General features: G+C 35.4%; 1 protein-coding gene across 8 annotated transcripts in view; it reads left to right on the forward strand.

Moving 5' to 3' along the window:
- LOC132513758 (charged multivesicular body protein 1B2-like) overlaps positions 1–17,103 on the forward strand; it is a 41,122-nt gene that overhangs the window by 9,491 nt on the left and 14,528 nt on the right. For 4 of the 8 annotated variants that reach the window (XR_009538532.1, XM_060138336.1, XM_060138335.1 and 1 more), the window contains exons 2-5: positions 6,556–6,872; positions 13,265–13,408; positions 13,795–13,863; positions 13,950–14,057. Coding sequence is in view for 6 of the 8 variants with exons in the window: in XM_060138336.1 (XP_059994319.1) it covers positions 6,556–6,872; positions 13,265–13,408; positions 13,795–13,863; positions 13,950–14,057 (638 nt within the window). In the remaining 2 variants the exon portion in view is untranslated. Of the gene's footprint in view, positions 1–6,555; positions 6,873–8,046; positions 8,244–13,264; positions 13,409–13,794; positions 13,864–13,949; positions 14,058–16,674; positions 16,721–17,103 lie in introns of those variants that run through there. The other 4 variants (XR_009538533.1, XM_060138338.1, XM_060138337.1 and 1 more) reach the window with 3 other exon arrangements.

Genomic DNA, 17,103 nt, shown 5'->3' on the forward strand with positions numbered 1-17,103 from the left:
TTTCTATGCATATTATCATGTCATTGGCAAACAGTGACAGTTGTACTTCTTCTTTTCCAATTTGTATTCCTTTTATTTCTTTTTCTTCTCTGATTGCTGTGCCAGGACTTCCAAAACTATGAATAAGAGTGGTGAGAGTGGACATCTTTGTCTTTTTCCTGATCTTAGTGGAAATGCTTTCAATTTTTCACCATTGTGTTTGATGCTTGCTGTGGGTTTGTCATATATGGCCTTTATTATGTTGAGGTATGTTCCCTCTATGCCCATTTTCTGGAGAATTTCTATCATGAATGGGTGTTGAATTTTGTCAAAAGCTGTTTTGCATCTATTGAGAAGATCCTATGGTTTTTTTCCCTTAATTTATCAATGTGGTGTATCACATTGTTTGATTTGTATATATTGAAGAATCCTTGCATCCCTGGGTTAAATCCCACTTGATCATGGTTTTTGATCCTTTTTATGTGCTGTTTGATTCTGTTTGCTAGTGTTATGTTGAGGATTTTTGCATCTATATTCATCAGTGATATTGGTCTATAATTTTCTTTTTTTGTGGTATCTTTTTCTGCTTTGGTATCAGGGTGATGGGGGCTTTGTAGAATGAATTTGGGAGTGTTTCTCCCTCTGCAGTTTTTTGGAAGAGTTTGAGAAGGATCGGTGTTAGCTCTTCTCTAAATGTTTGATAGAATTCACCTGTGAAGCCATCTGGTCCTGGACTTTTGTTTGTTGGAAGATTTTTAATTACGGTTTCAATTTCATTACTTGTGATAGGTCTGTTTATATTATCTAATTCTTCCTTGTTTAGTCTTGGAAAATTGTACCTTTCCAAGAATGTGTCTATTTCTTCATGGTTGTCCATTTTACTGGCATATAGTTGTTTGTAGTAGTCTCTTATAATCCTTTGTATTTCTGCAGTGTCAGTTGTGATTTCTCCTTTTTCATTTCTAATTTTATTGATTTGCCTCCCCTCCCTTTTTTTCTTGATCAGTCTGGCTAAGGGTTTACCAATTTTGTTTATCTTCTCAAAGAACCAGCTTTTAGTTTCATTGATCTTTGCTATTGTTTTCTTCATTATTATTTCATTTATTTTTGCTCTGTTCTTTATGATTTCTTTCCTTCTACTGTTTTTGGGTTTTCTTTGTTCTTCTTTCTCTAGTTGCTTTTAGTGTAGGGCTAGATTGTTTATTTGAGATTTTTCTTGTTTCTTGAGGTGAGATTGAATTGCTATAAACTTTCCTCCTAGAAATGCTTTTACTGCATCCCATAGGTTTTGGGTCATTGTGTTTTCATTGTCAATTTTTTCTATGAATTTTTAAAATTTCTTCTTTGATTTCTTCAGTGACCTCTTGGTTATTTAGTAGTGCACTGTTTAGCCTCCTTGTATTTGTTTTTTACAATTTTTTTCCTGTAATTGATTTCCAATCTTATAGCGTTGTGGTCAAAAAACATGCTTGATACGATTTCAATTTTCTTAAATTTTTTGAGGATTGATTTGTGACCCAAGATGTGATCTATCCTGGAGAATGTTTCGTGTGCACTTGAGAAGAAAGTGTATTCTGCCACTTTGGGGTGGAATGTTCTATAAATATCAATAAGATCTATCTTGTCTATTGTGTCATTTAAAGCTTGAGTTTCCTTATTTATTTTCTGTTTGGATGATCTGTCCATTGTTAAAGTCCTCTACTGTTATTGTGTTACTGTCGATTTCTCCTTTCATGGTTGTTAGCATTTGCCTTATGTATTGAGGTGCTCCTGTGTTGGGTGCATAAACATTTATAATTGGTTTGTCTTCTTCTTGGATTGTTCCTTTGATAATTATGTACTGTCCCTCCTTATCTTTTGTAACAGTCTTTATTTTAAAGTCTATTTTATCTGATATGAGTATTGCTACTCCAGCTTTCTTTTGATTTCCATTTGCATGGAATATCTTTTTCCATCCCTTCACTTTCAGTCTGTATATGTCCCTAGGTCTGAAATGGGTCTGTTGTAGACAACATATATATGGGCCTTGTTTTTGTATCCATTCAGCCAGTCTGTGTCTTTTGGCTGGGGCATTTAATCCATTTACAGTCAAGGTTATTATCAATATGTATGTTCCTATGACCACTTTCTTAATTGTTTTGGGTTTGTTTTTGTGAGTCTTTTTCTTCTCTTGTGTTTCCTGCTTCAAGAAGTTTCTTTAGCATTTGTTGTAAAGCTGGTTTGGTGGTGCTGAATTCTCTTAGCTTTTGCTTGTCTGAAAAGCTTTTGAATTCTTTATTGAATCTGAATGAGATCCTTGCTGGGTAGAGTAATCTTGGTTGTAGGTTTTTCTCTTTCATCACTTTAAGTATATCCTGCCACCCCTTCTGGCCTGCAGTTTCCACTGAAAAATCAGCTGATAACCTTATGGGGATTCCTTTATATGTTATTTTTTGTTTTTCCCTTGCTGCTTTTAATATTTTTTCTTTGAATTTAATTTTTGTTAATATGATTAATATGCGTCTTGGTGTGTTTTTCCTTGGGTTCATCCTGTATGGGACATCCTGTATGGGACTTGGGTGACTATTTCCTTTCCCATGTTAGGAACGTTTTCAACTATAATCTCCTCAAATATTTTCTCAGACCTTTTCTTTTTCTCTTTGTCTTCTGGGACCCCTATAATTCAAATGTTGTTGCGTTTAGTGTTGTCCCAGAGATGTCTGAGCTTGTTCTGGATTCTTTTCATTCTTTTTTCTTTATTCTGCTCCTCAGCAGTTATTTCCACCATTTTGTCTTCCAGCTCACTTATTCATCCTTCTGCCTCAGTTATTCTGTTATTGATTCCTTCTAGTGTATTTTTCATTTCAGTTATTGTGTTGTTCATCTATGTTTGTTCTTTAGTTCTTCTAGATCTTTGTTAAACATTTCTTGTATTTTCTCAATCTGTACTTCCATTCTGTTACTGAGATTCTGGATGATTTTTACTATCATTACTCTGAATTCTTTTTCAGGTAGATTGCCCATTTCCTCTTCATTTATTTGGTCTTGTAGATTTTTACCTTGCTTCTTCATCTGTGGCATATTTTTTGCCATCTTATTTTTTTTTGAGTGAAGTTGTGCTGCTATTTTACTGGTTGTTTGGCCTGAGGCTCCCAACACTGGAGTTTGTAGGCTACTGGGTAGACCTGAGATGGGTCTTGGTGCTGAGATGGGGAGCTCTGTGCGACCTCACTCCTGTGAATATTCCCTGGGGTCTGAAGTTTTCTGTTAGTCCAGTGTTTCAGACTTGGAGCTCCCACCGCAGTAGCTTCTGCCTAACCCCAGGCTTGCGAACCAAGATCCTGCAAACTGGTTCACTCTGGGGTTCCTCCTGTCTCCTTGGGCATTAGAATATACCACCAGCGGCCGGCAGGCTCCCTAGTTGTGGGGGGACGCTAACTCCACATCTTCCCACACCACCATCTTGACTCTGCCTCTCTGGATTGATTTTTATATGTTCTGCTTGTGATTGTTTTTTTGTTTGATTTTTTGTTTATTTGTGCTTCTTGAGTCTAAAGATTTTATTCTCATCAGTTATGGAAGACTCTCAAGTATTATCTCTTTGAATGTAACATTTTGCACATTGTCTTTATTATATATTTGTGGTATTGCAGATATTAGACCTTTTTATTCTGTTTTCTTTATTTCTTGTCCTCTCTTTCATATTAACCTTATTTTTTCACTCTAATCTTAATTCAGATCTATAGTCAGTTTGCTAATTTTTTTTTTTTTGCTGTATGTGGGCCTCTCCAGTTTGCTAATTTTCTCCTCAGCTTTGTCTAATTTTCTTTTATCTAGTTTGCTCCACCCCCAGCTGTGAGCCAAGGCCCATAATGACAGTTAACCTTGTCATCTCATCTTCCTTTGCCAGCTGATAAGACTTCTTTCTGTGGCACCCTTATGCTAATGTTGTAGCCTTCAAGGTTCTAGGTTTATTCAGAAAATTAAGTTCCAGCGTCTCATCTCATGGGCTCCATAGGGGACTTTGTCTTCAGGGGCTTCAGTGCTTACCTACTACTAATATTTACTTCTTCCTCCTTGTTTCTGTCTCCTGAGGATTTTCCTTCCATTTTTACAATCTAAGCTCTGTATTTAAAAGGGCATTTGTTGTAGTTTATCCAGTATTTCAAGGTGTTATTATAAATGTGTAGGCCTCCATATTAATGGAAGTGGTTCATGTCTTTTTAGGATGAAGGGGGAAAAGCTTTATGATATTAAATGGACTTTAGTAATGGATCTCCTATTAATATTTTTGGCTAATATTTTATATCATGATCATTCTTAACCATTAATATTAAATTAGAGTTGGCTATAGTAGGTAGTCAGTCCTCAGTATCTGCAGTTTGTAGTAAATTTCAGGTTTAAGGGAAACTGAAATCATTCTTTAAAAACAACAATGAATATATAAATTATATGAATTCATCTAAAATAGTTGGCTTCTTATTTCAGCTTTTAACAATAGTGACTTTTTCTACAGAGACAGCAATTCTATTTGGGAGATGATTTGAAAAATAAAAAAATCATTACCTTTTTCTTTATTTCCATCTATCTCAGTGATTCAGGTTCTCTGCAGGGTTCGATTTTGCCCCCCTCCCCAGGTAGCATTTGACAATGTCTGGAGAAAGTTTTGGTTATTGTAATTCGTAAAACAGAGGGGTTGCTAGTGTCATCTAGTGGGTAAAGCCAGGAATGCTTATAAACTTCGTAGAATACATAAGACATCCCCCACAACAAAGTATTATCTAGCCCAAAATATCAGTAGTGCTTAGGTTAAAAAACCCTATTTATAAAAGGAGCTATAATTTTCTCAGTTACCTAGCTGAAATTGATAAATCTTACTTAAAAATGTAACATATATGATACATTAAAACTACCCAGAAATTCATACACATATACTTATTTTCTTAACAATTCTAGTTATATCTGTTGTTGATGAAAAATACTCATGGTAGCAAGTCATCCCTCTCATTATCCCTAAATATAAGGTGTTAAATTAAAACCATGAAGCCTTTGAGAGATGAACAAGGTTAATTTATGGTTTAGCTTTGGTAAATAATCGAATAATGCTTATTTTCTGATAGTGATATAATCAAACTAACAGTTAGCTCTTTATATAGTGTATGTGTGCCTTTCAAAAAAATGAACCCTGCATCCTTTATAAATGTCCCAAAGAAATATAGAATCAGGGTTTAAAAAAAAAGGATTTTACCTTTTTCTAAAGGGCAGAAAACACATAGAATCATTCTTAATAGTGATTTAATCATGATATAAAGCAGTTGGTTTTGAAATAATCCACATTGCTTTGTCAGATTCATGTGCATTACTTCATATTTGTTTTTGCTTGTGTCATGAAAATGAAAGATTTGTGATATTGCTTATTTGGGTCTTATTCCCATTATATTTTTGTCGTTTTTAATTAAAAATGTTTAATCTTAAAATAGTTTTAGACTTAAAGAGAAATTGCAGAAATGTACAGAGATTTCTTTTATTCCCTTTACCAAGCTTCTCCTAATGTTAACACCTTACATAAACATAATCATAAACCGAAAGAAATCCACATCACTACAATATTAACTAAACTACAGATCTTATTTGGATTTCACCAGTTTTTCCCCTAATGTCCTTTTTCTGTTTCAGAATCCAATCACACATTGCATTTAGTTGGCATGGCTCCTTCGTCTTCTCCATTCTATAACAGTTCTTCAGTCTTTCTTTGCTTTACATGAACTTGACGCTTGACAAGAACACTGGTCAGTTATATCTTACATAGAATGTCTCTCTCAGTATAGGATTCCCTGACGGTTTCTCTGGAGTAAATTGAGGTTATGTTTTTGACAACACCACCGTATAAGTATGCTGTACTCTTCCCAGTTCATCATTCAGAAGGTAAATGGTGTTGAAATGTTTTATTACTGGTGATATTATCTTTGGTAAGGTGGTATCTGCCAGGTTTCTCTACTATAAAGTTGCTCTTTTTCCCTTTGTAATTAATCTTTCTTGCCATTACTTTAATTTTTAAAATTTTTATTTTATATTGGAGTATGGTTGATTTACAATGTTGTGTTAGTTTCAGGTATACAGCCAAGTGATTTAGTTAAACATATACATATATTATTTTTCAGCTTCTTTTCCCATATAGGTTATTACAGAGTATTGAGTAGATTTCCCTGTGCTATACAGTAGGTCCTTGTTGATTATCTGTTTTATATATAGTAGTGTGTATGTTAATCCCAAACTCCTAATTTATCCCTCCCCCCACCTTTCCCCTTGATAACCATCAGTTTGCTTTAATAGAAATAATTAAGTTTCTTAAAATTATTAAGTTTTATTTATTTCTTTTTCTTACTTATTTTCTTCTAAAATTATTTCTTAAAATAATTAACTTAATTTTAACAGAAAACAAATGTGGAAGAGATAAAAATTGTTCTGTTTCCTCAAATACTTTGTGAATATTTGGTTCAAATAGCATAATCCTATAAGTTTTATCATTTTAACATCTTGTTTTCAGTTAGGTTGGGAAATGACTTTTTTTTTTTAAACCTTAACATATAATTTCAGAACACCTATTTAACTTGAAGTTTGCTGCAAAGGAACTTAATAGGAATGCCAAGAAATGTGATAAAGAAGAAAAGGCTGAAAAGGCCAAGATTAAAAAGGTAAGTAATTTTTTTGTGTGTGTGTGGTATGCGGACTTCTCACTGTTGTGGCCTCTCCCGTTGCAGAGCACAGGCTCCAGACACGCGGGCTCAGTGGCCATGGCTCCTGGGCCCAGCTGCTCCACAGTATGTGGGATCTTCCCGGACCGGGGCACGAACCCATGTCCCCTGCATCAACAGGCGGACTCTCAACCACTGCGCCACCAGGGAAGCCCCAAGGTAAGTAATTTTTAATCTTTTTACTTTTTTTTAAACTCATGAAATGAGCACAGTTATATGATGGAAGAGTGGTTGTTTTAGTTTATTTTACATTGAAGAAGGATTACTGGCTTTAGCATTTTAAGCCAAATATCTATTAAGTAAATTATTATCTGACATAATTAATAATGGCTTTTTTGTTTATTTCTACTTATGTGTGCAAGTATGGCTCATAACACAGAGTATAACTGTGCTGTTACCTAACTGTTCTGTTGCCTAGATCTAATGACTGTCCTTTGGTTTGTAGCCAGAACCACTGTTACTGAGAAGTATAAAGCCTGTATGTCAGAATAATATTTCACATTTTTTGGCTCATTTGAATTTCTTTAGTCTCTAAAGTTTTTTTTTTTTTTTTTGCGGTACGTGGGCCTCTCACTGTTGCGGCCTCTCCCGTTGCGGAGCACAGGCTCCAGATGCGCAGGCTCAGTGGCCATGGCTCACGGGCCCAGCCGCTCTGCGGCATGTGGGATCTTGCTGGACCAGGGCACGAACCCGTGTCCCCTGCATCAGCAGGTGGACTGTCAACCACTACGCCACCAGGGAAGCCCAAGTTTTTTATTTTTTTAACATCTTTATTGGAGTATAATTGCTTTACAATCATGTGTCAGTTTCTGCTGTATAATAAAGTGAATCAGCTATGTGTATACATATATCCCCATATCCTCTCCCTCTTGCATCTCCTTCCCACCCTCCCTATCCCACCCCTCTAGGTGGTCACAGAGCACCCAGCTGATCTCCCTGTGCTATGCGGCTGCTTCCCACTAGCTGTTTTACATTTGATGGTGTATATATGTCAGTGCTACTCTCTCACTTCGTTGCAGCTTACCCTTCCCCTCCCCGTGTGCTCAAGTCCATTCTCTACATCTGCGTCTTTATTCTTGTCCTGCCCCTAGGTTCATTAGAACCATTTTTTTTAAAGATTCCATATATATATGTGTTAGCATACAGTATTTGATTTTCTCTTTCTGACTGACTTCATTCTGTATGACAGACTCTAGGTCCATCCCCCTCACTACAAATAACTCAATTTCATTTCTTTTTATGGCTGAGTAATATTCCATTGAATATAAGTTTTATATATACATAGTACATAGAATTAATGTATATTGTGACTTGTGCATTGTGTATTTTCTAGGATTCACAGGACTCAGCATATAGTTGGACTCATGGCTATGACATATTACACTAAAGGATACAAAGGGAAAACACATGGGGCGATGTCTGGAGGAATCCAGGCTTAAGCTTCCAAGAGTTCTCAGTGGAAACACACAGGAGAAGCTTAATTCCTGCAGCAACAAATTGTGACAACATATGTTAAATGTTGTCTACCAAGTAAGTTCTCCTGTGACTGGGAGTCCAAGGCTTTTATTGGTAGTCACGCAGGGATCCTCTGCCTAGCACACACCAAAATTCCAGTCTCCCAGAAAGAAATCCATTGTTTGGCATAAACCACATTGTTTGTATAAAGAGTTTAGGCACAGTGAGCCACTCTTAACTGTTCTGGGAAAGATGGAAACCTTCCCCAAATCCAAGTTCCTAGATGCTAGTTACACGCCAAACTTGCAAATAGACGTTTCGAAGGACAGCAGACTCAGGCTTGCTGTGTTAACTCTTTTCTGCACACGTGTATTTTTATATCTATCTTTAATATTTTATTAACTTACTCTGATCTTTGGTAATAGCGTATATCCTACCCTTAAATTGAGTCACTTTGGGTATTTTATGCTCTTAATAGAGAAAACTTTATGGGAAGAAAACTTTCAGAAAAGGAGAAAGAAATAGGCTGAGTTAGAAGAAAAAATACTTAAAATTGATGTATTAGCATCATCCTTTTCTAAAAGTATAAGCCCAACTATTTCAAGGAAAGAGAAAGCATAAAAAAGATTTTGGTCTTACATTTTTGTATATTGAGGAAATTAGAAATAACCTAAAAATAATTTTTGAATTTTCAAATCTCAGGCAAGCACAGCAGTATTAAAACATGCATATTCCCAACAAACAAAGTCCAGGCCCAGATAGTTTTACCGGTGAATTATACCAGACATTTAAAGAATTAAAGTACACCTTTGAACAACACAGGTTTGAACTTCACAGGTCCACTTGTGCACATATTTTTTTCAACCAAGATGTACTATAGTACTACACTATTCATGGTCGGTTGAATCCACAGATGCAGAACTGTAGATACAGAAGGCCAACTGTAAAGTTATACATGGATTTTTGACTGAGTGGGGTTTGGCACCCCTAGCCCCATGTTATTCAAGGGTCAACTGTAATACCAATCAACCTCAAATTCACTCATCCAAAAAATTAAAGAGGAGGGGACACATCCAAACTCACTCTATGAGGCCAGCATTACCCTGATACCAAAACCAGACAAGGAAACTACAAGAAAAGAACATTATAGGCCAATAGCCCTGATGAACATAGATGTAAAAATCCTCAACAAAATAGTAGCAAACCAAATTCAACAATGCATTAAAAGGGTCATACACCATGATTAAATGGAATTTATTCCAGGGATGTGGGGATGGTTCACCATCCACAAGTCAATCAGGGTGATATACCACATTAACAAAATGAAGGATAAAAATCATATAATCATCTCAATAGATGCAGAAAAGGCATGTGACAAAATTCAACATTCATTCATGATAACAGCTCTCAACAAAGTGGATGTAGGGGGAATGTACCTCAACATAATGAAAGCCATAGATGACAAGCCCACAGTTAGCATCATACCCAAGGAAAAAAAGCTAAAAGGTTTTCCTCTAAGATCAAGATAAGGATGCCGACTTTTACCACTTCTGTTCCACATACTGCTGGAAGTCCTAGCCAGAGCAATTAGGCAAGAAAAATAAATAAAAGACATCCAAATCAGAAAGGAAGAAGTAAAACTGTCTCTATTAGCAGATAACATGTATTACATATAAAAAACCCATGGCATTATATATAGAAGAATCCACCAAAAAAAAAATGAGAATAAACAGATGCAATAAAGTTGCAGGATACAAAATCAATATACAAAAATCAGTTGTGTTTCTATAACTAATAATGAACTATCAGAGAAGTTAAGAAAACAATCTTATTTACAATTTCATTAAAAATAAAATACCTAGGGAAACTTAACCAAGGACCTGAAAGACTACACTGAAAACTATAAGACATTGATGAAAGAAATTGAAGAAGATGCAAATAAATGGAAAGATATTCCATTCTCATGGGTTGGAACAATTAATATTGTTAGAATGTCCATACTGCTCAAAGCAATCTACAAATTCAGTTCAATCCCTATGAAGATGCCAATGGCAGTTTTCATAGAAATAGAACAAACAGTCCTAAAATTTATATGGAACCACAAAAGACTCTGAATATCCAAGGCCATCTTGAGAAAGAACAAGGCTCAAACATCATGCTTCCTGATTTCAAACTATATTACCAAGCTGTGGTAAATGAGACAGCATGATATTGACATAAAAACAGACACGTAGATCAATAAAACAGAATAGAGAAATCAGAAATAAACCCACACATTTATGGTAATTTATTTGCAACAAAGGACCCAAGAATATACAATGGGGAAAGGACAGTCTCTTCAGTAAATAGTGTTGGGAAAGCTGGACAGCCACATGCAAAAGAATAAAACTGGACCACTGTCTTACAACATATACAGCAGTTATCTCAAAATGGATTAAAGACTTGAACTTTAAACGTGAAGTCATAAAACTCTAGAAGAAAACGTAGATGGTAAACTCCTTGATACTGGTCTTGGCAGTGATTTTTTGGAATCGACACCAAAAGCAGAGGCAACAAAAGCAAAATTAAAGACGTGGGACTTCATCCAACAAAAAAGCTTCTGCGCAGCAAAGGAAGCCATGAAAAAATTTAAAAGGCAACTTACTGAGTGGGAGAAAATATTTGAAAACCATACAGCTGATAAGGCGTTTATATCTGAAATATGTAAAGAATTTATACAAGTCAAAAGCAAAATACCAAACAATCTGATTTAAAAATGTGTAGAGGATCTGAATATACATTTTTCATAAAAAGACATACCAATTTGCCAACAGGTACATGAAAATGTTCTCAATATCACGCATCATCAGGGAAATGCAAATCAAAACACAATAAGACATCACTTCACACCTGTTAGAATGACTGTCATCAAAAAGACAAAAAGTGGCTTCCCTGGTGGCGCAGTGGTTGAGAGTCCGCCTGCCAATGCAGGGGACACGGGTTCATGCCCCGGTCCAGGAAGATCCTACATGCCGCAGAGCGGCTAGGCCTGTGAGCCATGGCTGCTGGGCCTGCACGTCCGGAGCCTGTGCTCTGCAACGTGAGAGGCCACAACAGTGAGAGGCCTGCGTACCACACACACACACACACACACACACACACACACACACACACACACACACACACACAAAAGACAAAAAGCAAAAAGTGTTGGAGAGGTTGTGGAGCAAAGGGAACCCTTGTGCACTATTGGTGGGAATATAAATTGGTGCAGCCACTATGGAAAACAGTATGGATGTTCCTTGAAAAGTGAAAATTACAACCTACCAAATGGTCCAGCAATTCCACTTCTGGGTATTTATCTGAAGGAAACAAAAACACTAACTCAGAAAGATATATACACCCCCATGTTCATTGCAGCATTATTTACAGTAGCCAAGACATGCGGGGCTTCCCTGGTGGTGCAGTGCTTAAGAATCCACTGGCCAATGCAGGGGGCATGGATTCAAGCCCTGGTCCAGGAAGGATCCCACATGCTACAGAGCAACTAGGCCAATGTGCCACAAGTACCGAGCCTGTGCTGTAGAGCCCATGAGCCACAACTACTGAGCACACATGCCACAACTGCTGAAGCCTGCGCGCCTAGAGCCCGTGCTCTGCAACAAGACAAGCCACCACAATGAGGAGCCCGCACACTGTGATGAAGACCCAATGCAGCCAAAAATAAATAAAATAAATTAATTTTTTAAGAAAGACATGAAAACAACCTAAGTGTCCATCAATGGATGAATGGAAAAAGAAAATTTGGAATATATATATATATATATATAAAGTTGAATATTATTCACCCATAAACAAGGAAATCCTGCCATTTGCAACAACATGGATGGACCTTGAGCATATTATGCTAAGTGAAATAAGTCAGAGAGAGAAAGGCAGATGCCATGTGATCTAACTTATGTGGAATCTTAAAAAAAAAAACTCATGGATAAAGAGAATAGATTTGTGGTTGCCAGAGGAAGGAGGTGGGGGGTGGGTGTGTGTGAAATGGGTGAAGATGGCTGAAAGGTACAAACTATCAGTTATAAAATAAGTCCTGGGAATATAATGTACAGCGTGGTGACTACAGTTAATAATACTTTATTATATATTTGAAAGTTGCTAAGAGATCTTAAAAGTTCTCATCACAAGAAAAAAAATTGTAGCTATATGTAGTTATGGATGTTAACTAGGGAAAAAAACTTGGAAAGTGTTTGAGGTTGCATATACTAATGTATTTATCACATTGGTGTTTATATTATTGAAGAATTGGAAACAAACTAAATACCCAGCAAACAGGGATCTTAACTGATCCATGTGCTCTAATTTCAGTCACTTATGTACCCTATCGATTTTGCTATACTGGGGTACCATCTGAGCTATTTAACATTTTTCTTTAAATTGACTTTTAACTTCATACCTTGCCATAGCTATTACAGTATAGCAGAAAGCATGGATCTGTGCTAGTCATATCCATTTCAGATATACATTTAAATAAATGCATGATTAAAATGAAGATACTTATGTCTGTGTAACATCTAAAATAATTTTATGTACTATCAGTAGTGTTTTTACCACACACGAGGAAAGCCCTGATTAATGGTACATCCATACAACACAGCCTTTTTTTTTTTTAAACACAGTCTTTAGAGTGATGATGTAGTTATATATTTATTGACTTAAAAAATTTTTAATTAGGTGAGAAAACAGTATGCTCTGATGTACAGTACTCTTGTAATTTATATTGTAATATTTCAATAAATAGGTTTATGTACTTGGAATACTTTATACTGAAATATTAATAGTGGTAATGGCTGAGTGATTATGGGAAAAAATTTAAACTTTATATTCTAATTTCTTAAAATGTTAATGAGTATATATCTTTTAGTCATAAATAAAAAATTAAAGGACTATAAATTCTCCTTTTATTTCCTAAAAATACTAATTGTAAAAGCTCTTAAATATTAAAAATATGTTAGTTGGGCATTGTTTTCCTCTTTCTAAAATATCTACTTTTGCTCCCTATATTTATTTTTGGTGTTTGTCTTCACTGTTTACTTTTGCTGTGTTTAAAACAGGCCATTCAGAAAGGCAATACAGAAGTTGCAAGACATGCTGAAAATGCAATCCGCCAGAAGAACCAAACAATTAATTTCTTGAGAATGAGTGCTAGGGTTGATGCTGTGGCAGCCAGAGTTCAAACTGCAGTTACAATGGGCAAGGTAAGCCTTAATATCTGTAAATAATAGGAACTCTTGATTTAAGTTATTGGAGGTATTAAGAATTGTCAGAAATCTAAATCTACTGCAAAGTGTTACAAAGGTACTCGCCTTCCTGGGCAGGAGAAAGATAGTCAAAATGCTTACTGAGGAAACCGATTTTGGCAGTGGCTTTTCAGCTAAGGTCTAATTAGTTGTCTTCCAATGAATAGTCAAAGATAAAAGATAGTCGATGCCTAAACCAGAAATACATAGTGTACTTTTACTGTTAAGGAAACGGTAGATAAATTTTATAAGATGATCTACAAGTAATATAAGAAACTACATAAATTTTGAGGTTGTTTATATTATAGGATTCTCAGTCTTTTCTTTTTTTATACTCCCAATAGGTAACCAAGTCCATGGCAAATGTAGTTAAGTCTATGGATGCTACATTGAGGAGTATGAACCTTGAAAAGGTAAAAAAGATAAATAAATATATTGATGTTCAGATAATATCTTTTCAGAGTAAGTTTTTTTCTTATGACCATATTTCTTTTTGCAGATTTCTGCCCTGATGGACAAATTTGAACAGCAGTTTGAAACACTGGATGTTCAAACGCAACAAATGGAAGACACAATGAGTAGTACTACAACCCTAACAACACCACAAGTAAGAATAGTTTCTCTACTTACACTAACTTTTAAAAATTACCCAACTTCAAAATATAATGGCTTTGTGAACCTAAATCATCTCTAGAATGTGAAGTAAACATGGTGTATCCCCAAAATGCAAGTAGGAAGTTATGCTCTGACCCTGGATTCCTAAGGACATGTTAGAAGATGACATTTCCTATCTTGTTTTGAAGTTCTAAGAATTATTATAGGTCACATGTCTAGAGAGTATGGAACTTGGTTCTGCCCTGCTGCCAGTGGTCCTTATTGATAAAAGCATTGAACTAGGGACTCACTGAGGCCAGTGGGTATTAGGTAATATCCTAACCCCAGTTAAGTCATCTCATTGCAGATAGTCTGCTTCCTGCCTACTCTTTAGGTATGTTATTAGGCACAGATCACAGATGAACAAATAGTAAATTACAAGATCAATTATTTTTCAGAAAACTAGGATGTTTTCTAGGATGTTGTTGCATCTGCAACTTAGAGATGTGCTACAGAGAAAATTAAATTTGAAACTAGTTTGGATGTCATGTGAGCCAGAAATAAAGATTTTGTGAAACTTGAATATTAAAATAGAAGATTTATATCATTACCAATCTTCTTTTTGATCCCAGCACCTATCACATAGTTCATCAAATAAACAAAAAACTTGTTATCACTACATAAGATGATAATATGGATAATTTACAAAACAGGTTAGGAGAAAAATCAATAGCCATCCATCAGAATTTTACTGAAGGTGATGCCTTTCACTAAGAGGTAAATAATAAGAGAACAAGCTTATATTCATGTTTTAGAGTTAAGAAGAAAGTATTCATGTATATGTCTTATAGAGAGCATATATTTAGTCATTACTTTTATACCTCCTCCAGAGCCTTGCTTCCCCAAAGTGTGGTGCAAAAATCAGGAACATCTGTATCATCAGGGAGCTTATTAGGAATGCAGAAATTCAGACCCTATCCACAGATATATTGAATTGGAATCATTTTAATAAGATTTACAGGTGATATTTATGCCCTGATTTTGAGAAGCACTGTCCTAGAGTTTCTGATTCTTATTCAGGCACCTTAGGTGGTTTCCAGGTGATTTTATGGTCAAGATTAGGAAAACACAAGGGGACTGGAAAAATGACTTGAAGTCAGGACACTTGGATTTCTAATCCCTACTCTGCCACTAATTAAGTTTGGGACCTTAAGATACTCACTACCTTGGGCCTCAGTATTCATAGCTGTAAAATGTAGGGTTGGATTTGATGATATCTAAATGCCTTTTAGCTCTGAAAAATCTTGAGATTCATTCACCTAACATTTGCTAAGCACCTTCTCCTGTTTCAGGTATTGTGCTAGGTGCTGGGGATATTCAAGTATATACAAAACATTTTTCATAAAGAGTCAACCAAAATTTACAACAGAAATGGGCATGCTTAGATGCCCAAATTCTCATACCTTGCTAATGAGTAATTAGAATTTAAATTAGCATATTCACTTTGGAAAAGCAATGCGGTAATATCTACAGTCCATTCTTAACATAGCAGCCAGAGCAATCCTGATAAAACAAGTCAGATCATGTCATTCTTCTGCTCAGAACCCTTCAGTGGCTCTGCATGTCTCTCAAAATAAAAGCCTAATTCTTTATGGTGGTCTATAGTGCCCTCTAGGATCTACCTCATCCTGCTTCTCTGACCTTATCTCCTATTATTGCTCATCACTGTACTAAGATATTGGCTTCCTTGTTATTTCTCAAACACACCATGTACATTTCTTCCTCAAAGCCATTCACTTGCAGGTTCCTCTGCCTGAATCTTCTTCATCTGTCTTGCACTCATCCTCCTTGCCCACTCCCCCACCTCCTTCAGTTCTTTGTTCAAATGTCATTTTCTCAGTGAGGTCTTTTAAGATCATCCTACTTAGAAGTACACCAGTGGCACATCCACCGAGCGCTGTACTCCCTATCTACCATCCCTGCTTTATTTTTCTTCATTGTACATATCACCTTCTAATAAACCACATAATTTAAAAAGTTTTTATTTGCCCCTCCCTTTCATGTGCACACACTAGAATGTAAGCTTAATGAAGGCAGGGATATTTTTAATTATTTTTGTTTACTGATGTATCCCTAACGCTTAAAATGATATCTGGCATAAAGTAGGTGCTCAGTTAATATTTGTTGAATAAATCAGAGTATATGAAAATGCATGTGACCTATAACCTAGTACTTCTATTTTTAAATTTATACACAAAAGACCTACATGTGTATAAACATACTTCTACATAAGAATGTTCATTGCACTATTGTCTATAATCAGGAGAAATTAGGGGAAAATGTCTAAATGTCCAGAAATAAAATGGATAAATACAGTTGAGAGTATTTTATATTACAGTACTATACAGGAGTGAAAGTTAATGAACTAGAGCTCTAGATCTCAATATAATTAGATCTTATAAGGTTGAATTAAAAAAACAAGTTGCGGAATAGTATACTTAGTATAATGCCATTTAAGTAAATTTTAAAAACACAAATAATGGTATTTTAGATATGAAGTAAAAACAACACAATCTAAATGCACAGAAGTATTTGATCTATTATTTTCTGAACTTTTTTATATTTTGAAGGTGAATGAAAGACAAGAGAGACTAAGGCCCAACAACATTATTAGAGGTTTGCTTAAAATTTGGCACCTTGTGGTAGAGCTGTAACTATGTCTTAGAGCTCCTACCTGTATGTTCAAAATATTTTAAATAAGTTAAAAACAAGTTTTTTTTAATTAATTGGACTCTATTCCCTGAGAACTCCTGTACTGTTGTAAATATCTCAATACTTATATTTTATTCATCTCTAGATACTTTAAAAAGTAATCCTTAATATCAAATTTGCATCAACTAGCAGAAAGGACAGTTATGATTAATCTAAAATTTAAGTCTGTTACATTTTAAATACCAGCAAAGTTGGTTCGCTCCATTAGAGAGCTACATTACTCAGATTCAAATTATATGTGAATATCACTGTGAATATTTTTCACATAACCTCATAGTTTAAGGCTT

This window comes from Lagenorhynchus albirostris, chromosome X, assembly GCF_949774975.1.
Source record: "Lagenorhynchus albirostris chromosome X, mLagAlb1.1, whole genome shotgun sequence".
Classification (NCBI taxonomy): domain Eukaryota; kingdom Metazoa; phylum Chordata; class Mammalia; order Artiodactyla; family Delphinidae; genus Lagenorhynchus; species Lagenorhynchus albirostris.